The sequence below is a fragment of the Protopterus annectens genome, chromosome 4.part0 (assembly GCF_019279795.1).
Source record: "Protopterus annectens isolate FY-2018-M chromosome 4.part0, PAN1.0, whole genome shotgun sequence".
Lineage (NCBI taxonomy): Eukaryota > Metazoa > Chordata > Ceratodontiformes > Protopteridae > Protopterus > Protopterus annectens.
Genome location: NC_056733.1, coordinates 171,886,472 through 171,910,218, shown reverse-complemented (window position 1 = coordinate 171,910,218; position 23,747 = coordinate 171,886,472). Strand labels below are relative to the sequence as shown.

At 39.4% G+C, this 23,747-nt stretch overlaps 1 protein-coding gene across 2 annotated transcripts in view; it reads left to right on the top strand.

Moving 5' to 3' along the window:
- Window positions 1-23,747, top strand: part of LOC122799233 (probable low-specificity L-threonine aldolase 2) — a 556,505-nt gene that overhangs the window by 8,400 nt on the left and 524,358 nt on the right. For both annotated transcript variants that reach the window (XM_044068161.1, XM_044068160.1), the window contains exon 2: window positions 18,983-19,066. In XM_044068161.1, the coding sequence (XP_043924096.1) occupies window positions 18,983-19,066 (84 nt within the window). The remainder of the gene's footprint in view (window positions 1-18,982; window positions 19,067-23,747) is intronic.

Sequence of the window (23,747 nt, the reverse complement as noted above, 5' to 3'; positions counted from 1 at the left end):
TATTCCTGGGTACCTGTTCGAGTTTGTTGGATTGACAATTTGTTGCCTTTATCCAAGGGTCTAAATATTAATTCTATCCTATTACTCAAAGCAATCAATGCTTTCCATTCATTTTTAGTTAAATTAAAATTAACCTTATGAATATTTTTAAAAAACTGAGCATACTCACATTCTATTCCAAAAGTTACCATTGAAGAGAACTGTTGCACTACTTTATGGTTAAAAGTGTGGCATAAAATCACTTTTACATGATACATGGGATGCATTCAAAGGACAATAAGCATTGGCAACTGGTTCTGAGTCACATGAATAGAAACTTTCATTCATATCATCATCTGAATCAATAACTTCTCTATTAGCATTCAAAACTACATCAGAAAAATATAGCTTTAAATAAAAATTCCTCACCGATTTAAAGATGTCACCCTTTAAAAGATAAAATTGTGGTAACACAGTCAGCACGAATTTAAGGCCACAATTCAAAACAGACAGTTCCTCATTTGTCAAACCACAGCCTGACAAATTAACTGCATAATTACAATCAAAAGCAGGTTCAGTATTATTAACACCATTTCCCATGTTTATTTTGTTTATAATATCCTTCCCCTTTGTACCCAGCATTAAAGTCATTACTTTGTTGACTTTTTTTGAAATTATTGGATTGCCCCTCACCTGCATGAAAAGTCCTTTGTAATTGTCCAGGATTTTGTACTGCAGGGAGGTGGGGAAACTAGTCTTCTTCTTCCCAGTCAGTCGATGTAATATTCCCTTTAGATGAAGTAAAAGAGAGTCCCTGTGCATGGCCTTCTACTGGTTGCTTCCGTAAGCTCACATGATGTCGGGCTTGATTCTGATTGGTCCCCCTATCAAAAGCCCGTTTGTTCTATACCTGTCTGTTTCAAGCCTTGGTATCTCATTCTATGTTCTAACCTGTTTTTTGCTATACTTCGTTTACTGCTGTTTCTGCTCATGGCTGTCACCTGTATTTATTTCTTCCATATGCCACTCATTCTTTGCCCACAGCTAGTTGTAACTTGCCAAGACTGTGGGGAGTAATACTCAGGAAGAGACTGTGTCTGTTAGCAGTCAGTCAAGCAAATCTGATCCAGGCTAAGGGCTGGGGTTTCCTTTTAGGCTTCACATGATGGTCAGCTAATATGGGAATAGCTGAACTGTTTTGTTTTGCTTCCATATTTTTATTTCAAAGAATGCATATATACTTACATATATGCACACAAAATTCTTGAATGATTTTATGGTTTTGTTTGATATTCTAAGAGTTAACCAAAATCAAAAAACAGTGAAAACCTTGAAATGTGCTTTAACATTGTTCCTGCAAAGGGGCAAGACTATTCTCTGTGTATCTCGCTCAATTACGTGTGAGTCAATAATTTTTGCTTGACATTCTGTGAGTTTATCAAAAAACGTTCGACTACTTGCAGAGCAACTTATGTCTGTATATGTATACTTATCTACATATATAAATATATATGTGAATATATAGCGATATAGATCTTTACATAGAGTAAGAGTGCCATTGTGTGAGGTGTTCACCATAACAGTAGATGACTGATACAGATAAACATTTTTTTCTTCACGATCTTGATGGGTATTCAGTCCGCTCAGAAGCCATATGTGTGGCAAACTGTTTTTACATTAGGAGTGATGTGTAGTGATGTACAGCCTCTGAATGGTGACTGGTTGCATATGCAATATATGCAAATGAATCACAGCTACAGTGAACACTTACCAGCCAGAATGTGAATTTATAAAGCACTTGTAGAAATCACACTGAACAGAGATATTATTAAACAGCTCCCCAAAGGATTTTTAAATGACAAAAATTGAAATAAGACATTCTGTATCCCCCCACACACACATACACAAGTAGGAAGTTCTGGAAACTACGTTATAGCTTGGTGTTCACTATAGATTCCACTACACAGCTAGTACAAGTCAATATTTTATACGGGTGCTGGATGCAGAGTTGTTGATAGTACAACCTTTGCACTTTGCTCACATGTAATCAGAACCTTTTGAAAGCAAAATGCTAGTCCACCACATTATCTTAGTGGGGGAGCATGGGTAACACAAGGCAGTAAGGCTGTATTAATAACTGATACAAGGCATCCAGCATACTTTACCACATCCTGCCTTTTGAACTTTTTCCTGACAGTCTTCTGATCCATTATTCTCCCATGATGGAGGAACATAGGCCTAACAGAGATTAATATCACCATCCAGCAACTTGTTATACCAAATAACAGGAAGGTCTGTAAGATAAATAAAGCTCAAAGGGGCTGGAGACTGGTATGCCATTGTGATGATAGGTACTACTTCAGTTATCATTTGTTTTAGTAAGTACTTCATTCAGCTGATTCAATTGACTAGATTAAATCTGAATTGACTGAATTGTAAGTGCAAAAGGCTACAATTAAACTAGACTGAATTTTAAAACACATTGAAATAGTTATGAAAAGGGAATCTCGCAGAGGTCATTAAAGCTAATAAGATGAGTTTTTCTGCAGGGGTTGAGTACCCCTGCATGCTTCTACTCTTCTTAAATATTCTAAATCGTAGGCCATGTCATTTTTGGAGATAGGAGCCACATTTATTTCTCATGTCTGCAAAGGTGGTGTAACCTGTGAGTTAGAATGTTTTAATTTGCGGGTGTTAGGTACAAGAGTCCTTGCTCACCCTGGAAAAATAATTGTAGTATTAGACATCTTTGTTCACCATATTATTTTGCTTTATATTTTTGTTGACAGAATAACTTTTCCATCTGAGCCAATATATTATATTGCTGATTTGTTAGAACTAGTTCATTGGCCTGGTGGCCTTCAAGAACTTTGTGATCTACCATTTTTGTATATTAAGATTTATTTGTACTCAAGTATTCATTGTGGGTTCTTTTAAAGGAATGGCACTCTTAAAATTAATTTATTTCGAATGCAGGAGTGATGTTGAATGATATTTCTTTCACATTCGTTGTTACTGTATATGGAGATATGTTTTTTTTTCGCATTTTTGCACAAATTAGCCCTACCAGGGGCTCATTCCAAGTGGAAAATTTCAAATAAGAGATGGTGTTTCATGACCCAGAAGACAAGGCACAGAGGTCCCATGCATGGCATGGAAAAGAAGGGCATCTTTTTCTGCCTATCTGACTAATGCAGTTTTGCCAAGCCAGTCCTTCAGTCCTGTTAGTGAGGAATCCTTGTACCTTCTTTCACTGAGATAGGGGATTCATCAGGGGACTACAGATAGGAACTGTACTGTATTACTGACAGGATAAGTGAGATGTAGAGGGGGTATAGTAATCTCCCTGTAGTGACTTCTAATTCCCTTTAGCATATTACGCTGAAGTCCTTTCTAACTGTTTTGGTAACCCACTGATCAAAGAAGAGACCTGTATCTATAAATGTATCAAGGCCCTTTATTACTTGATCTTTCTTTAGTGGTGCACTATTATTCTCTGCAAGAAAAGTGTTACTTTTATTTATATTTACATTAAGTCATTATATTTTTAACTCTATATATTGTGTCTAGTCCAGCCGGGGGCAGTGCCTTTGTAGCTGCATGCAAGCATAGCAATCTCAAGACTGTACCAGTATATCAGAAGAAAAACTAATGGCCCAAATATGGAGCTCAGTGACACTTCACTGGTCCCTTCTGCTTTTGCAGAAGTTTACCATCTGTCCTTGACAGATGAGTTTTATGTGATGGCCAAGTTTTAATCCAGTGAAAAAAATCTATGTTAAAAAAAGCTTGTTAAGTTTTTATGTAATTCCAGTATTTGGGATAGTGCCAAATGTTTTGTTGAGATGTAAGTAGCCTAAGTGAATGGAATAGCCCTCATTCAGGGCCTTTCTAACATCCTTGAATAGTAACCGCGTGCAGTGGTATGACCTATCATTTACAAACACATACTGAATTATGACTAGAACCAGTAGAATTCCTTTGTCCCGCTGAACTAGTTCCATAATAATCCTCTTCATGCTACTGCAGGGGTTACTCATGAGTCTGATGGTCTTGTAGCTTCTAGGATTAAGTGTAAATTAACTCAGATGAATAGGGACAAATACAGACAATTATGGCTTGCTGGCACATCTTGGATCAGAGTCCAAACGGAGACCTTTGTTTAAAAGGATGTTAAAAGTGGGCTTCTCTGCTATACAAAATGACATTAAATGGACATTATAGTGGTCCATTAAGGTGTTTTTTGGTTTAACCCAGAGTCATTTTTATGTTAATGATGGTCACCCTCTGGATACTTCATAGTAGTGATCGTACTTGCTGAGCTACTGAAATAATTGATATTACATTTTATCAAAAGGAGGACTTCCAGGATGGCTGCACACTGATCAGCAGGTTGATTACAACTCTTGAATAACTGAAAATTATTAACTTGTACTTTATACTTTTTATCATTTGGGTTAAAATTCAGCTACTGTCTAGTAATTATACTGCCTGGATGCCACAAAGACAAAAATTGTACACAATAAGAAAAAAAAATCAACTAGAAAAGGAGAAGAAAAGGCCTCTAGCTTGGAAAAATCACTGGCTGAACATGAGGCTTCTCAAAAAGAGCTCTATCAAAGAATAGTAGAATTGGAAGACAGAGCACACAGAGAAAACCTGAGAGAATATCTAGCATTAATTTTATGAAAATACATAGCAGTTAGCATCATTGCCTCACAGCAAGAGGTTCTCCTGTTCGATTCTTGGCTGGAGCACCTTCTTTGTGGAGTCTGCATGTCCTCCCCACAGTCGAGTGACATTTAAAGACATGCAGGTAGGTGATGGCATGAATGGGTGTGCCTTCTTTGAAGGTTGGGCGTCGGGCTGGCAACTCGGTACCATAAAAAATCCACTGCCAATCATTAGCTGACCGGAGTTCCGCTGTGGCGACTCCTAACTGGGAAAAGTCATATGAAAATACAAATAAGCAACTGGACTGGTATTTCCCAGCAGGATTTGTTAGTTTAAAGAACATATTGTATGATCCCTATCTGGCCATGAGAAAGCAGTTGAGAACTATATTTGTAAAGATGCAGTCATATCAACAGAATGCATGGCTTCTGACGAAATGGCGATAGAAGGGAAAAGTATTAAAAATTGAGAACAGCAGAGCATTTATGGAAAATGATTAGTCACCTTACATTAGACAAATAAGAAGCAAGTTTTTTCTGTCAATCAGGAAATGACAGGAAGTCAGTATGAACTTAAGGTTGCTATAGCCCACTGTCCTAAGAATGTTTGTTTTTTCCTAGTGGATCAAAGACATTTTTGTATGCATAACAGTCAAAGGTAGAAATAGAAAAAATATTAGTCAAAAAGAGTGAGCAAGCAGCCTGAAGGGGACAGTGCTTCTCATTCGTCTGGCAATAGCAATACTCATAAACTAACTTTGCCAGTAAACATTTCCCTTGTTCCAAAGGTCAATGCAGAAAAAAGCACAGGAGATGAACAGAAGAATCAGGAGTATGTTGGACTTGAACAAGATACCGCTGTTGGGATATTAAGATGATCAGAGGGGGGAGAAGCAACAATCTGGACTTAAATGGGAGGACTGTAAAATGTCAGTCCCATTAGATGTAGAGTAGTCATGGAAAATGTGGTTCTGCAGGTAGTCACTGAGAGACTAGATGTTTGTTTGTTTGTTTGTTGATTGTGTTCAAATGATGGGTGAACTGTAAATTGTAAACTCTACTGTGTCATTAATGTTTAGGACACTGAAGAGACTGAAGAAGTAACTTTTAGTAGAAAAATTCATGAAATAAAGTGAATACTGAAGTGTAAAGCAGTTCTGTAGAGTTTGCAGTAAAAAGTATTTTACATTTGAGGTGGGTGAGTTTTATCACTGACTGATGTATATGGTAGTGATGTTAATGTAAGAAAGTATTGTATCTTAGTTGTACTGTATCCAGGCTTTACACTGTAACAAGGTAAGAAAGGCTGGAAGGAAGTGAGTTGAAGTTTTACGGATTCATATCACTTCACTGATTTCACTGACACCCATTTCACTGAGACCAAATCACCTAAAGTTCATTTCACCTAAAACTCATTTCTCTGACAAGTAGTACTCTAAGCAAGTCAAAGGTATATGTCCTTTTCCCCACTGTAGTGCGATCCTGGTTGTTAGTATATATAGTTAGGGTGTGTGTGGGGGGCATGGCCTCCACTTAATTTGTTTTATGTTGTCTGGTGGGGGCTATGCCCCCCACACCCCCTAACTATATATACTAACACCAGGATCACACTACAGTGGGGAAAAAGGACATATACCTTTGACTTGCCTTAGAGTACTACTTGCCAGTTAAATGAGTTTTAGGTGAAATGAGTTTTAGGTGAAATGAACATTAGGCGATTTGGTCTCAGTGAAATGGGTGTCAGTGAAATGGTCTTTCAGTGAAGTGATACAAATCCAGTTTTGCATAATGTTGTCATTTTGGTCTGTGTGGGGAAATGTAAAAGTTTGTTGATTATATTATACATATAATTAAAATATAATTTCCCTTGTTTCAATGGAGGTGGATATCTATACTAATTTCCTTAAGGGTATATTTTACTTTCTATCTACTATCTACTCTATTTTTCCTTTAATCTACAATCTACTCTATGGATAACTTCTTATGCATATTTTTGCATATATTCTTCTTATCTACTATCTGTTCTATTTTCCTTCTATCTACTGCGTTTTCTAGGGAGAACTTCTTATGCATATTTCTGCATGAATTTTTAAGTATAGGTGTATCTGTATGTTCTTGTATTGTTAATATTTGTACTGTATGATGATTTTCGCTAGGATAATTTCATAATGCATATTTAGCTTGTATATTTTTAACTACATTAGTATTGTGTATGTTGCTGTACTGTCAATTTTTGTTATGTGTGGAGCTTTTCTCTCCGGGCCTCCACCGAAAATGGGTAACTTGCCTAGTCCAACTCTTCCCGGTAAACAAATATAAAATTAAAATAAAGTTAGTGGCAAGTTTTTTTAAGCAAGTAAGCTTGACAAAGTAAGGGAAATAAGAAAAGCATGACAAATGGTAATTTTTTCCCTGCATTTGAAAAGTTACTAGATGTTTTTTTTTCCATTAGCAAAGAAAATAAGTGACTTACAAGTTCAAGAGTGTAACTGGCATGGTAATCAAGAAGTGTTGGCTTTAGTTGGAGATGATATTATACTGTACTTGATAAATCCAGAAAAGGTGTTGTGGAACATTTTGAGATCATTTTAAATCATTTGGGGATATAAAATAAAGAAAGATAAAATAAAGGGTTTGAAGGTAAACTGTGTACCAATGCATGAATTAGTTCAGCAATATCCTTCTTACTGGAACATCATAAAATAAAGATTATGTTGTAGTAGCTTTGGATACATGGAAAGAGACTAAATAAAAGATTAAAAAAATGAGAAGTGTAATGCTGTTTATTTATGAAAATGGATAGTAGGATGCAAGCACTGAAAATGTTTTTAGATGTCTTCCTTTATCACTGTTGCAATATTCCAAACATTAGGGATCTCCTTCCCAGGGCAGCCTGATGTTCGACCAGTGTACCAGAGTCTAAAGATCTTGTGTGTGTGCTGTAAATCACACATATGCTCCCTGCACAGAACGTAAGGCACAACAGTGATGTATGGATGTAGTTACCCAGGAATTCTTTGCCACCATTCTGAGCGCTGTTATTGCTCATTGGCCTGAATGCTTTGTTGCTGTGCTGAATACCTAGCCATTAGGTAAGTGCCCTGTCGGGCTGTTTTTGTCTTTTATTATGGTCTTGTCTTTTATTTTGCTTAACTGGAGTTCATGTTATTTGTGATGCCCCTGCAATGGCCCAGTAATCAAGGAGCCTCAATCCTCACCACTGGCAACAGTCGGGAATGTATAAACTAGGAGGATGACAAGTACACACACACAGTAAAGTGCAATTTCCCTTAAGAGCACACATAGATCACAGTCAGTCTGGTTTCTCACTCCTTCTCTAGATCCCCAAAAAGACTCCCCACTGGCACAGCTATAGGTATGAGATCTCAGCTGAGTAGTCAAACCAAGATCTCCAGTACCCTCTCTGTCAAACCAGTGCTTCGTGTCCCTACCCAAGTAGCTGACACACACAGTCTTTGAGATTTGATTTATATACAAACACACACACACACACACACACACACACACACACACACACACACACACACATGCGCGCACACACACATTCCTGGCAAAGGCTGGCACAGGTTATTAGCTATGCCAAAGGTAGTTCTGACTGTCACCAACCACTCTTTATCAGTTACTTTAAGGCCCTTGACAAAGAGTGTCCAATTCTACTGTGTAATGTTACTATTAATCCAAATGGTAGTCTGAACAAGAGCAAGGGTATTTAGGAGTGGCCTGTACAGTGTCACCAAATAGATATGCAAGTACTCTAATAGCTTAAATATGTCTCACAGATATCAGCCACAATGATAGATTTAAATATATTTAATAATAAATAATAAAAGAACAAGACAGTGCTCAGAAAACAAACCCGTTTACCTCAGAGTTCAAAGTCACAGAAAATATTTAAAACAAAATTGCAGGACAGTCTCAAATAAATAAAGAAAACATTCATGCAACACTTTACTATATTCCTAGCTGAATCTAAAAGAATTACTATTCCCTAAAACCTTACTTACAGCAAGGCAAATGCGGAGGTGAGTGGATGTTTCCAGCTGATGTTGTTAGGTCAATGACAAAATACAAAAATACCCTTGTCTCTTTCAGAGAGTTCTTAAATTAATATCAAGTATTACTGCTGGGTTAGCTTAGATGACATCACTTTTTGTCACCTAACTTTAGTTCCCAAGCTAAACCCCCATTCTCAGAAACTATCAGCATTTTAACATCTCCCTGTGAAAAATACATATCTCTCAGATCTTTCGGAAGACATAAAAGAATAAAATACTTACAAAACAACACAGAGAGTCCCCTAGTGTAGACATCCTGTCTCCTGTTGACTCTAACTGAAAGATAACTTTTATAGCAAAATTGTAAAACAGTTTATTTTTAACTATTTTCTTGAAGTTTTGCAAGTTAATCCGCTATGTTCTAGTTTCCACTGTTAAAAAGATATACACTTAAACAATTACAATAGTTTATATACATTTCTGTCCTAAGCTACTAGGCCATGCTGTGGTTACATTTTATCTCAGTACATAACATACAGTTCTAACACAGTTGTAGTACAAGCATCTTACATGAAGCATGTTGGCATTCACAAATGAAATATAACTACTTACAAAATTCCAGATAGCTGGGCTGGCGATATCTCTTTCTGTCACACATCTATATAAATCATATTGATGTTCACAAATGACATATCATTATTTACAAAATTCCAGATAGCTGGTCTGGCAGTATTTCTCAGTGTCACATCATTCAAGAAGGGAAAATGTCAGTGCAGGAGGCATATTCTCCATAAGGATCATCACGAGCAATGTCTCTTTTGTTTGGATGCTTCCCACGACCTTGCTTCTTATGGTACCTGTAAGGCACTTGTGCCTAATACACTCAGAAGCCATTTGTCTTCCCTGGCCATTTATCTTGAAAGCCAGTGGCTTAAACAATTGCCCAAGGTAACATGGCTGAATCTTTTAATCCCACGATACTCTTACTAGGTAAGAAGAAGATCAAGAAGTCTTGGCTGGGTTCTTTAGCTGTCCAGCCTATACTGGACCTCCCTCTAGAGTAGGTAATAGCTCTGTAGGCTGGGTGGTGTCTACATCGGATTCCACTGTCACTGCCTCATCAGAGGCTGGCATGGATCCATCTTTTTGTACATCCATCTGAAACTTTGCAGGTGTCTGCTACGGACATCAAGGGGAAACAGTGATTAATTATCTTGAAGGATCCTAGAGGGTTTCCATTGAAATTGGTCAGGGAGGAGGTTCTGGGTTCTCTTATCAAATCTTGGCAAGAGTTGGAACCTCAGATTTTTGTTAAGGCTGATGTCCCTTCCAAGAAAAGACAAAAAGTGAAGCATGTTTCGGTCTATCCAAAGGATCCTCAAAGGGAATGGGAAGAGTTTACTCATGGCTTGTTTTCTGCCTTTATGACCCTGAAGCCTCCTCAAGGGGTTTCAGTACCTGCTTCTTCTTGGACCTCTACCCGTTCTAAACAGATTAGAGAACATGATTCCTCTGATGAAGATTGAGTGTCTGTTGAGGGGTCTTTGTCTTATTCTTCATAGATGCCTTTGGCTTATGGTTCTGATGATGAAAAGATCTGTTAGCCCTGAGTCCCCTTTTGAGGAATTGTATTTTAGGGACACAATTGCTAGGATGATGGTATACATTAAGTGGTATTCTTCTCAAATGTCTGATATTCAGAGAATATATTATGAGTTGCTTCAGGTGGATACTCATAAACCATCTGCAGTTCCTCTTCTGTTGGCTGCCTTGTTAGATACGTTCATTGCTGCTTCCAAGTCTCCTGATTCTCAGCTTCCTTCTCCCAAGAAACCTGATAGGTCATAGAAGGTTCCTGAGGATTGTCAATTTTTATTTAAATGCCCTTCTGCTGATCCTGCTGTTGAGTCAGTGTCTTCTGACAAACTTTCTAAGCTCTTGACCTCTTCCAAACTGTGCCTTCTAATAAGAATAGTAGGCAATGGAGAGGATTGGTAAGAAAGTTTACACTACTCCTACTTTGGCTTTTAGGACTGTTAATTACCAGATCCAAATGACCAGGTATGCTCTGGCCTTGATTGCTCAGGCTTGTCAGGTTATTCTGACCTCCCTGATTCTGAATGCAAATCCTCTGCCTTATCTATTTTAGTTTCTGCTACTCAGGTGACTCACCAATCAATTAAGTGTAGCTAACATACTGCTGATGCCTCTTCCAAGGCTGTGGCTTTTGGGTCTGTCATGAGGCATTATTCTTGGCTTTGTCTCCAGTCTTTGCCTGAGGACATTAAGGCCAAGTTGTTGAAGGCTCCTTTGGATAATAACCATCTTTTGGGGACTGCTGCTGCTGCTGACCTGTTTAAGTGTCTTCAAGAGAAAGCCATAACCTTGTAGGACCTTAAAAATATTTTGTCTCTCCTTTCCCTAAGTTCCAGAGGAATTGTCCTTTTTGATCTGCTTTTGTTTGCAGGCAGCCTTGCCAGGCCTCCAAGGGCAGGAACAGGGGTAGATGCCCCCCCCCCCCCGCTAAGGCTTCTCATATTTGTGTGACCCAAGAGCTTCCTTTTATCTGATTTGTCTACTTCTATTTGACAGTTTGACCCCCCCCCCCCAGACCAAGTTCCTTTGTTCCTTTAGCTTTCCCTTTGGTCTCCAAATTGGCTTCTCATCACTTCAGACTCATTTTATTTTTCTGTCATCCATCAGGGTACTTCATGTTAGGAAGTCTCTCCCTCCTATTTCAGGGATTCCTTGGCCTCTTCTGCCTCTTCTAGAGCAACTTCCTCATTTTCTAAAGGTCCTATGGTCCCTTGTGAACCAAGGAACCATTCAACCTGTCCCCACTTCCCAAGTGGGAAAAGGTTTTTATTCCCAGATGTTCCTGGTTCCTCAAAAGGAGGGCATTTGGAGACATATTCCTGATCTATCCCTGCTCAACACCTTTCTCAAGGTTCCTTCTTTACAGATGCTTACTCTTCAAACCATGTTTCCTGTTTTACTACCCAGGCTTTTCTGTTGTCTTTGGATATGAAGTATGCTTCCCTTCATATCCATAGTCATCCTCTTTAGGAAGTTTTTACATTTTTCTGTTTCTTCCTTTCATTTTCAGTTCTCTGCTTTGCCATTTAGCCTCTCTACTGTCCCAAGGCTATTCACAAAATGCCTAGGTCCTGTGATTGCTTTCTGCAGGCTCCACGGCATTCAGATTTTTCCTTATCTAGAAGACCTGTTACTTCAGGCGCCTTCTCCCAGTCACCTGTTACAGGATCTGGAATTCACCATCTCTCTTCTTCAAAGTCTGGGGTTCACTATCAACTTCCAAAAGTCCATCCCGACTCCCTCTCAGGATCATGTGTATCTGGGATGCAAGATTCAGATAGTACCAATGAAGGCCTCTCTTCCATATCTAAAACGTTTATCATTGACAGCCTTCTTTCAGTCTCTTGTTCCTCTGACTGCCATGCCAGCCAGAGAGTTTTTTGGGCCCTTGGATTCATGGCCTCTTCTATTCCAGTGCTCCCGCTTTCTAGACTGCATATGTAGAAGCTTCAGTGGTACCTCAAGTCAGTTTGGCAACAGCATTGCCACCCTCTGGATTTCAGTGTACCTCTTTTTCCTTGTTTCAAGAGGGAAATTGAGTGGTGGATTTGACCGTTTGCTCTCAACCCAAGCCTTCTCTTTCAGCCTCTAGTCCTTTTTCAAGAACTGTTCACCAATGCCTCAGACATGGGGTGTGGGAGGTTTAATTTGGTCACCTGAAAGTTCAGGGTCTCTGCCCCCCATCAGAACTCAGACCATATCAACATCATGGAGATGAATGCTCTGATTCACATCATTTAAGCTTCTCATTCCATGTATTCTGTCCAGGCCTCTTGAAGGTATACACGGACAACACTATGGTAATGTGGTATGTCAACAAGCAGGGAGGTACAAAATCTAACCTTCTCTGCAGGATGTCTCTTCAGACTTGGGAGTTGGCTCTCATTTGTCAGTTAACTCTTCAGGCAGTATACATTTCTTCAGAGCACAATCTAGTGACAGACTCTGAGCAGGCCAAAACACAGGCTCACAAATAGATGCTTCAGAGAGATGTATTTATGGGAATAGTCCATCAGTGAGGTATTGCTCAGGTAGATCTTTATGCCTCCCATCTGAACAGGCAGCTCCCTCTTTTCTCTTGCAGAGTGCCATGCCATCTGGCATGGAAGACAGACGCCCTTACTTTTTCTTGGAAGGGGATGTGTCTTTATGTTTTCACTCCTTTTCCTCTACTTCCAAGAGTCCTGCAGAAGATTCAGATCAACTCCTCAAAAATCTTGCTAGTGACTGCCATTTGGCCAAGGCCACACTGGTTTCCCCTTAATGCATCTGGTCAGGGGCAATCACCACAAGCTACCTCACTGGTTGGACTGCTTCACACAGGACAAGGGGTCTGTCATCCATCCTCACTTGTCCACTCTTCAACTGACAATGTGGGTGATAGTGTTTTGATCTCTTTCCGGCATCTATTTTTTGACGACATGCTCAGGGTTTTAAAGGAGGCAAGGAAACCCTCAACCAATAAATCTGATATGTCCAAATGGAAAAGATTTTCTGTCTGGTGCCATACTCATAACCAGGACCATTTTTTAGTGGGGGTCTTTTTGGTCCTCTCTTATTTGTGTGAGTTGCACCCGTCTGGCCTGGCCTATTCTTCTGTGACGACCCATTTACCAGCCATTTCTGCTTGTCTGCCCTTGAATCCTCCTTTGTCTTCTCATTTTGAGGTCAGTTCCTTTCTTAAAGGTATATCGCATATTAGTCCTCCAAGGAAACTTATTCCTCCTCCTTGGGACCTTAAGTTTGTTTTGGAAAAATTGACTCAGTCTCCTCTTGAGCCTGCAGAATATGTTTCTTTACAACATTGTGCCTGGAAGAGTCTTTGTTGCAGGCTATTACTTCTGCTTGAAGGTTTTCTGAGCTCCAGGCCTTTTCCTCCATTTTCACATGGACAGGGTGTCCCTTCATACTAATCTTTCTTTTATACCCAAGTCAGTGAATAAGTTGCACTTGCATCAGTCAGTACAACTATCTTCCTTTCTCCCTTTCCTTCTTCTCAGTCTGCTAGTGAGAGGGCCTTGCATAGCTTAGACTTGCACAGACAGCTCAGCAACTATTTGGATAAAACTAAGGCCGTTCATAATTTTGATCAGTTTTTTGTTTCCTTTCATCCCATGACATTGCATGTGGCTGTTTCTAAGCAAACCATAGCCTCTTGGATATCTAAGGTCATTTCTTTTTGTTTTACTTTTCATGTCAAGTCTCTGTCTGCTTCTGTTAGAGCTCATTGTACTAGGGCTATTGCCTGTTCTTGTGCCTTCTTCAGGGGGTTGGACACCAATTCCATCCTTGAAGCTGCTAGTTGGTCTTCAGTGCATACCTTTACTAAGCATTATAAATTGGATATGGTTTCTAGGTCCAGAGCAGGCTTTGCTAGAACCATTTTATATTGGTTTGCTGAGGGCTGTTCTCAGCCTTCTACCTCCCATTCTGTTTCTTGAGCTTTTTTTAACTCCCTAGCATTAGCAGTACTGCAACAGTGATATGAAAGGACATAGTACAGTTGTGTAAAATATTACCATAACAGCAGATACCCTTCTCTTCACCGTTGCAGTATTCACTCATCCCCTGCACCCCTACTTGTTTGTTCTGCTTTTTGCTTTGGATTCCCTTCTGGATGAGGGTTTCCCTTTTTTCTTCTGAAATTTTCCTTCTAGATGTGCATGAATTCCTTTGTCCTGTGGAGACTCTTATCTTCTGGGGCAATTCAGTTCTGGGTAACTGCATCTGTACATCACTTTCATGCCCTGCATTCTGTGTGGGGAGCATATGTGTGAAATATGGCACATACAGATCATTAGGCTTTGGTATACTGGCCAAATGTCAGGCTGCCCTGGGTGGAAGATCCTTAACATTAAGAATACTGTAACAGTGAAGAGAAGGACATCTACTGTTATGGTAAGATTTTACACAACTGTACATTCCTTTAGTCATATATGCCAGGCAAACGAAGGAGAAGTTGTAGATGGTAATTAAAAAAGAATTGAAAGAATTTGAGAGGGGAAGAGAGCAGGAGTTAAGTGGGTAAGTTTATTCTTCCCATAGAGTAAGGTGGATTAGCATTAATTGATTTGAAGGGGTACTTCAGGGCTATGCAGTTAAGGCACATATGCATAATGCAAGCAGAAGGCTCTACATTAAAGTGGAAAGAAGTGATGATGAAATAGGGAAGTAGGTTTAGCGAAATAGGGAGGCAGTTTTAGTGATAAAGTGAGTCTGGGTTAGTGGTTGAAAGTACTTAGGAAGAATAGCAAAAGCCATACCGAAGGGCAGTTTACCCATCTTGAAGTAAAATTTCCCTCTCAGTGTAACAAAGACACCTGTAAATCAACAGTTTAAAAAGTGCAGTTTTGTCATTTTAAGTTTGACTATTTAACATGATTTGCACAGATCTTATTGGCTGTAAACAGTGTACTATTATAATTTATTGAACTTCTCTTCATAGTAGTGGATGAGTAGGGGCCCCGGCAGGTGTACTTTGGACAACTGCTGCAGCAAAAGCTTCTCCAATTTTTAGCCACCATCTAGCTCATATTTTATGGCAAATGCATGAACTGAGGACCAAGCGGAGCCTCACATTTGGCTGTGGTATTAACTCATCTGTAAAATCCATCACTGATCGTGTTAATGACTCGTTAAAGTCATATTAGAATCTAGGGCATACATCTGTCCAATTGGAATTAGTTTGCTTTCTCTCTGGAGGGCTTCATCTCATCACTGTAAAATAGATGTAAAGCTGCTCAGATTTTCCAGTATATTTACTTCTGGGAATATAAACAAACATGTTCCCCTAAATCCTTAGGATGAGGATAAAAGGAAGGAAGCTAATCACATAGTTCAGAGCAGGATCCAGCATACCATAGGCATGAAGGAAAGAGTGGAAAGAAATACTCTGACCATATGATACACTGCGTAGAGCTCACAGTACAATACAGCCTGCAACTTTGATACCCCACTCACTGAGGTGGAATGAAAATGGTTTTCTAAAGGTATGCAGATAATGCCAGACACTGTATTTTAAGACACGAGTAAAGAAGTTCAGATGGATAATCCAGGAATTGTAGGAGTTGCTGTTGTGGTGGTACATTTATATTTTTTACACAATAACAGAACCTTTTTCATTTTGATAAATGAAACTTCTTAGCACAGTTTTCTTACATCTTGAAGGACTTGTAAGATGTGGGCAGAAAAATGTTTCTATCAGGAAATAAATCATTGTTTGAAACACCATTAATTAAATCATGACAGAAAATAATCATCTGTTAGGAATTAATTGTCACACTTAGTACTGATTTTCCTGTTTACCAAATCATGCCTGCAGTGCTAGTCACTTTGGCTACCTTCTGCTATTCAGAACTACAACACTTGCAAGATGGGTCTATATTGGAACACTGAATAGTCTAAATATTGAATGGCCTAAAGGCCGAAAATGCCATACCTTGAACTCGCTATTGCCCCCCACCCCCCGCTAATTATATATAGCAACTCCGAGATCGCACTACAGTGAAGAAAGTGCAAATATTCCGATCTTTACTGTACCGTGATCTCACTATAATAGTTTGCTGAACTGCATTTTTGCTGTAAAATGCTGTTCGATGAACTGACTCTTCGAGCACGTAATATAGACCCTTGCAAGATAGACTACATACAAGGCTGTTATGACTATGCAGAATAATTGCTGCACTTATTTTTCTTTAAATTATTAAATGTGAGGGAATGATCTTAACTGAAACAGTAAGGCAGAAACTGTTGTACTTTATTTAAAATGCTTTTCTCACAGTTAATTTTTTTTTAACTGTAGCAGTTGCTGTCTAACATGACAGCAGTCAGGAGCAAGACATTTCATTAACTTACTGCTAGTGGGTGTGAATAATTTAAAACTCCAATGTCTAGGGTATGAGATCTAGTGACTCTATTGTCATATGCAGTACTTGCCCTGCATTTGAAATACATCTTCTTAAAAAAAAAAAAAAGTATGAATAGTAAAAGTCACTCCCTCCTTTTGGTTGAATTTTTTGAACAAAGGGAACTATAGGACTGCACAAAGCAGATTGCTTTCTCAAGGTATAGACAAGGTGCTGTGGGATGTAGTTCAAAACATTTGTTACATTCTTCCAAAGGATGATCAAATTTGCAAATAACTGGCTCTGTACAGCCATTTCCTGAAAAACCTGGGATCACAGCTGCCACTTACACAACAGATGAACTTTCTGTTTCACAATGTCTGCCTTAATGTTATGTGTAGCTGACAAATGAACTGCATGTGACTGGTAACTCATAGGCCATGCCAATTGTTAATATTGCATGGTTATCTTACAAAGGTGGAGTGATGTTGTCCTACATGACTGTTGAGCTGTTGGCATCTCTGTGAAACACTACTGTGCCTAGACTGCTTCTGAAATGTTTGAGTGCTAAGAGTATCAGAATCATTTATTTTTCCTTAATGTACATCCTCATTTGTGCAGATGATCATGTTCCCTGAGCTGACCTATCTTTGAAGTGAGCACACTGCACATGGCTGAAGTACGTTTCATCTGACAAGCTGCTGGTTAAGATGGAATGAAGCTTTGTCCAGATGCAGAATTGCAGTCCTCATCCACAAGTACTTTTCCTCTACAAGAGATGAGATTGGAGAGAGAGAAGGAATTCCTAGCAGACCTGGCAGCTTATCCCTCAAGTTGTGCAAGTAGTACAATTTGGTGTTGAGTGCCATGAGGATATTGGCTAAATTGTTCCCCAAAGTATCAGAGAACTCCTTGCTGATAGTATGATATGAGCAGCTGCCCAGTGAAACATGGACACAATCTTAGAGACTTTTGGAGACTTTCAGAAAGTTCTTTGAGAAAGAAGGAAAGGCCTATTGAAGGAGAGAAGGCTTAGCTTTAATCTTGTGCTATGCAGAATAATACTTTGGTGTCCTGAATATATATCCTTCATTATTAGTTCCAAGCAAAACTTAGTGAATTTCCTGTAGTTATATTCCAAAAAAGTAAGAATGTATTTTTTTCCAGCTGTTCCACAGTTGTTATTTTGTATTCATGGTGTGGAACTCTGAAGAGTGACAAAAAGTTGGAACCCGTGCAACATTTGAATATGAGCCTGATTTGCTGTGCTTTTGCAGCGCACAGCCCAAATGACACCATTTCAATGACAGGAAATTATTTGTATTCATTTAAAATGGTGGTGCTGCACAGAATCAAATGGCACACTTCAAAACTTATTTTACAGTTCACACAGGAAACTGTATTAAAATCTGAAAAACACAAAATGTGAACTATGTGTTAATGGTCTGAAGTTGTTATTTGATGGTGGAAACCAATATCTGTATACTCAGTATCAATTAACACTGATGAACCTCTCCAAATGCAAATATTTACTTCATGGGCTTCCACTAACTTAAGCTATTAATACTATGAAATAAGCTAAACATTACTATAAATAACAGCAAAACATATGACAGCACCTTGTCTACAGAAATAAAAATATTAACAGAAAAGCTCAGACCAGGGTGAAAGAACAGGCAAAGCAAGTCTAAATCATTGCTATTTAAATAGTTTCTGATACGCACTGTAAATGATTTGTCAGTATTGCTTTAAAGTATAGTAACATTTGAAAAATTAGCTGATTTCCTACTCGGTGAATGAAATTTAATGTCTCGGTTAATAGAATAAAACAGCTTGAATACTTCTGGTTCCCATTTGTTTACTGCCGTTGTGATGGCTTTTCATACATTATGTATACAAACTAGTTTGAGCTCAGGAGCTATATGTCATCTGTCATCAGTTAACAGAAAAATGTTTTGCCAGTCTTTTTTGCACTGTGAGAGGGCTGCATTCTCATCCAGCAATATGAAGACAAGATTACAGAAATATAGTTATACACAAGCACATAACTTTATATTTATATATGTTTATCTTCATATGCAGTGTAAGACCGACATACTTTGCTCACAGAGGTTAGATTGTATTTTTGCTGAGTGTAATAATGTCATCTAAGATACATACACATGCATTTTATCATTCAGTCTTGTGTTATGTTTGAACTGCGCTGGATTTCTAGAAGACTCAAGCCTAATTTTATGGCAAAGCAATTCAGGGTAATTTGGAGTGATGATATGGTGTTAAACATTGACGTTGTGTTATCAGGCTGGTCCATGCATTTTCATTCTTCTTTGTTTCTTAGTATTATGCCTTGTTTGTATCTTTTTCTTGTTTGTAGAACTTCAGAGACAGATGGCTGAGTTGCTTGGTACAGAAGACACACTGTTTGTGCCCAGTGGAACCATGGGGAATCTCATCTCAGGTAAGCACTTCAGAGCTGCGGTGGGAGGAGAACAGATAAAATGATATTATCCTGCCCAGAAGGTGAATGTAAAATGGGGTTTTGTCATGGTGCACAAATACTTGTGATTATCTGAAGTACCCTAAACAGTAATTAGCATGTATCAATGTAAATGGACAGTCACTGGTAGTTTGTGGTGTAGGTAACATATTACATCTCATGGACAAGTATCACTTTGTACATACATACTAATGCGTACTGGCAAGAGTTTATCCAAAGCAGACATATCTGTTTCTGGAAGCACCTGAGAAGGAATACCATCATCATCCTCATTGCCCTTGATCAAGCTCAGTGACTTAGCAGGCTGTTGGCTCACGGATGGCAGATGGTACAAAGGTTGTGGGTTCTACATCTGCATCAAGTGTTTGGGTTCATATTCCAGTAATAATACTGTAATGTAGTGAAGGAATGCTGCGTTCCCGAGATGATGTTGAAGTCACATTTTTAACCAGGCTTTCATTTGTCTATTATTTTGGTTGTCTGCGTGGATTTGCTAACATAATTAAAGTACAAAAATGTCTAAACATGTCTCTGGTACCATGTAGTGTTGTTTATTTTTTTCCACTTGCTGTTTGATTTAAAGTTTTTGCTGTACCTTACTTGCTGGCTGCATTTTTGGACTGCAGCAGTGCTGGGTCGTTGTGTGGATTTACTGCTTTCCATACCATGCATGTTGCAGGCTTCCTAGATGGTGCTTTGGCTATGGTCTTCTCTGAACTCTTCACATTTTCCCAGCTTGATCTTATACATCCATATTTATGCCTTTTTTTGTGTCTAGTATGAAGAGCTCCAGTTCTTCCCATTTTGGTAATTTGCCTTCTTTTCCGCTGCACTCACCTTTGTGGTGGCTTTTCTTCTCTGGACTTTTGTGACCACCTGATGCCTTTCACCCTGTATGGTCCTAAAATCTGCATGCAATACTCAACATGTGGCTTGTCTAGTGTTACTTATTTGCTTTATTACCAACAGTTGTTCACTGTTGACACAGACTTCTTCTTCTTCTGGGGATCCAGACCACATGTGATAAACACCCCTGTATATTTTTCTTTCTCTGTCACCATAATCTTTCTTTTCCATAGCTGATAGTTGACTCCACTCCAGGGATTTGCTGTATTTTCCATCTCTGTACTGAACGTCTGCTTCCATTTATGCCCTCTTGGCTGGCCCTTACAGGTCTTTCCCTTGTTGACCAGTGTTGCACAGATAGGTTCATAGGTGCATACCAGGCTGTTACCCATGTTGACCATTAGCAGCCTAGCCACTGCAATCCCCATTACTTGCCCCTCCATCCATAAACATCTGTGGAGCTAGACCAGGGTGAATTTATGAATCCCCTCTTACTCATCCAGGCTGGATTTAAAAGGAGTTAGTGAGCTACCTTGTTTGATATAGAATAGGAGTGTATTCCATCAGTAGTGGATCATTTACGAACGATATCTATTTACAGTGTATATTTACATCCATAGTATTACATTATTGGTAGATTCTTCATTAGTATTTTGATGGTTTCTGTGTGCACAAAGACTGAAACATTGTTGCTTTATAGTTTAAATTGTTTCACTGGCAGAGAGCATGAGCTAACCTGACTTAGTTTATCTGGTTGGGTTGCCGGTCAGTTACATGACAATCTTATTCTCAGTGCTGGGCATCCTGGATCCTAATACATACAAGAGCAACAAGAGACACTGTCCATTTCTTTTACACAGCAGGCCATTATCTCACATAATGGTGGACAAATGGACAGAAGCAGTTTTACAAAGCGCAGTGCAAATAGTTCTTGAGGAATTTGACCTGTCTGTGAAAATGGACTGAAGGGACTGCTGTCTTAATTTCTGTTTACTGGCTGCCTTATACTTTGCCATTTTATTGTGTGCATATCTCTAACTACCCCTGCAGCAATTCAGCTGATATTTAAGCCAACCTTCTGCACTGAAAGTGATATTTTTACTCTTGATATTTCACAGTGTTCCTTAGGGTCTAATGGTAAGGTGGAGGCATCCAGTAGCTGTTTCTTCTCTATGACCATGATAACCAAATGATATATTAAGCAGTTAGCCTTATGCATTATTTACTTGTTTTTATCTTGATTGTAATTATGGTTACTTTTTTATTCTACTGATTTGGATTCTAACTGATTTTAGTTTGGGGTAGGACAAGCTTCCTGTGTATATTCCAGTCTTGTTTTCTTTTTATTTATGGGCAACGTTCACCTTGGCCAAATAGCAGCTGTTTTGCAATGCAAGATAGTTCAATTCTGAAATGAAAGCACACATATCTGAATTTGAAGTGAGATGATTGAGTAAGCCTTCTAAGTATGTTAATAGGAATTCTTCTTTTACTAAATAATAAATTAGCTGTAAGCTGTAAAGCAAATGTCAAAAGGAGGTGATTAAAGTCAGAGGATGCCTAAAAATGTGTGCACTGGATCATGCACTAAGTTCCCATCTCCCCCACTACCTTGCGTAATGGAGAAAAAATTTACTGAACTTCAGTTTTCATAGTATGTGAATGCAAACTGCAGTGACTGATTAGCAAGTAGATCCGATGTGTTTGCTTGCCTTGGGTTAAAAACCCATGAAAAACAAGAGATACTGAAGGTATTGTGTAATACCAACCATGACTGTAATGAGTGACAGTGAAACTCTGCAAACTGAACAGCTTGATTTGCAGTCATGGAAATCAAACTTAGCTGCAGAATTCCACTTCTGTTTAATGGAGGTTTTAATAAAACTGGGAGAAAAATGAAGAGAACATTTATGAGTATTTTAAAAATACAGAGGAGAACTGAATTAAGAGATATAGAGCAACACTGAGCTATCATTCAGATGTGATTGTTGACCTCTAGAGAGATGCAAAAGGATTAAGGGCATACACGGTGGCTGCATAAGTTAAAATTGATTAGATAGATGCAGATGTACATAATACAGAGGACTGAGTGTGGCATAAGAACCTGCATCTCTATAGGAGTACAAGAGAAGTCAGAGCAAGGAGACCTGGTACGGGGAATGAGGTCTCAGAAGCTGAGTTCATGATTGAGAGAGCTCATAGAATTTTCCTGGCTATGTCCTTGGATACATATTATTGTTCAGTTCCCTTCATTCTCTCTAAAAGAAAAAAACATTTATATGTCTGTAGAAGCCTGTGAGAGTACTGTTTTATAAATAGTGTCATGTTTTCGTTGATAAGGTCTGCAGTATTAACTTAAGAAGAAGAAGAAGGGGAAAATTTGTGGCAGCTATTCAACTCTGCAGTATGAAAAGAAGGAAGATGTCCTTCAAGGATGCATCTGCAGTCCTTACAAATGGGTTGTCCTGTCGTCAGGCAGCCCTTTTCTAAAGTCTGGGTCTGGCTTCGCTGGTCTCGCACTGCACCCGACGTCATTACGCCAGTTCTTCGGGTGTAGAGCCATCAGCCGACACCATTGTCCTCAGTCTTTCTTGCCGCTGCGTCGGTAAGCAGAAGCTGTTGTCAGTCAGATCCAGAGATTACTACTACCGAATACTACTTCGAAGACTTCTATAAAGCTAAGTACCCCGTTGGGGACTCTTTCTTGCCTCAGCCGATGTCAGAGAAAGTTAATAACTGTTTATCTTGTGGGAAACAAATACCTCATAAAGATTTCCACTCCTATTGCATACATTGTTTAGGCCCTGACCACGACGTAGCAGCTTGTCTAGCCTGTGCTTCTTTTAACCGACGGACGCTTAGACTTTGCTGAACAGATTTTCGCCCGACTCCTCTCACGCAAATAACCAAAAGCGCCAAAAAGGACCGACATTCGCGGTCCGCAGTTCCTGAAACCGCTGTTAAGCAAACCGGCCGAAACCGAGCAAGCGGTTCTTTCTTCAGCCGATAACTTGCCTTCTACCGAGGCCTCTTCTATCCTGGTAGAAACGGCTTCTGAAATCCAGCCTTCTGTTGCGATTTCACAGGATTTATCAGACACCATTCCCCTAGATATTTCTACCCCTGCACGTGGAGCTGCTAGGCCTCCTCCAGCTATGTCTATTAAGGCCTTTGCCAGGGCTAAAGCAGCCAAAACTTCAAAACCTGTGCCTGCCAAGCCCCCCTCTCACAGGCCCAGCACCAGCTCCCATATGCTTTCTTTGGCAGAGGATCTCATCTCTTTAATTCGTGGATCCCAGCCTCATCCAGACAGGGCCTCTCTCCCTCCTCCAGAACAGAGGCCTAGAGCAGAGCCCCCTGAGCCAGTAGCCACAGATGATTCCTCTGATGATTCAGAACATACAGACCCTCCTGAGGCTTCTTATTCTCCTTACGAAGACTCTGATGCTGAGGAGTCCATCCCTTCAGCCTCTCCTCCTGAGGAATTTTCCTTTGGGGAAACCTTGCATGCTATGAGGGAACAATTTCAGTGGCAGGGCCAAGATTTCTCAGATTCTAGAAAAGGCTTAGGACCTTTCTACACTTGCCACAGCATAGGCCTTTAGCTATTCCTCCAGTTCTATCTGTTGTTGATGATGCATTTAATGATGCTTGCACTACTCCTGATACTTTACCTCCGGGCCCTGCTAAGCCAGATAGGTACTACAGGGTCCCGGACACTCATCACCACTTATATAAGGCCCCTTTGCAGATCCAGAGACTATCTCCCAGGGCCCTAAAGCTGTAGCAGCTACTT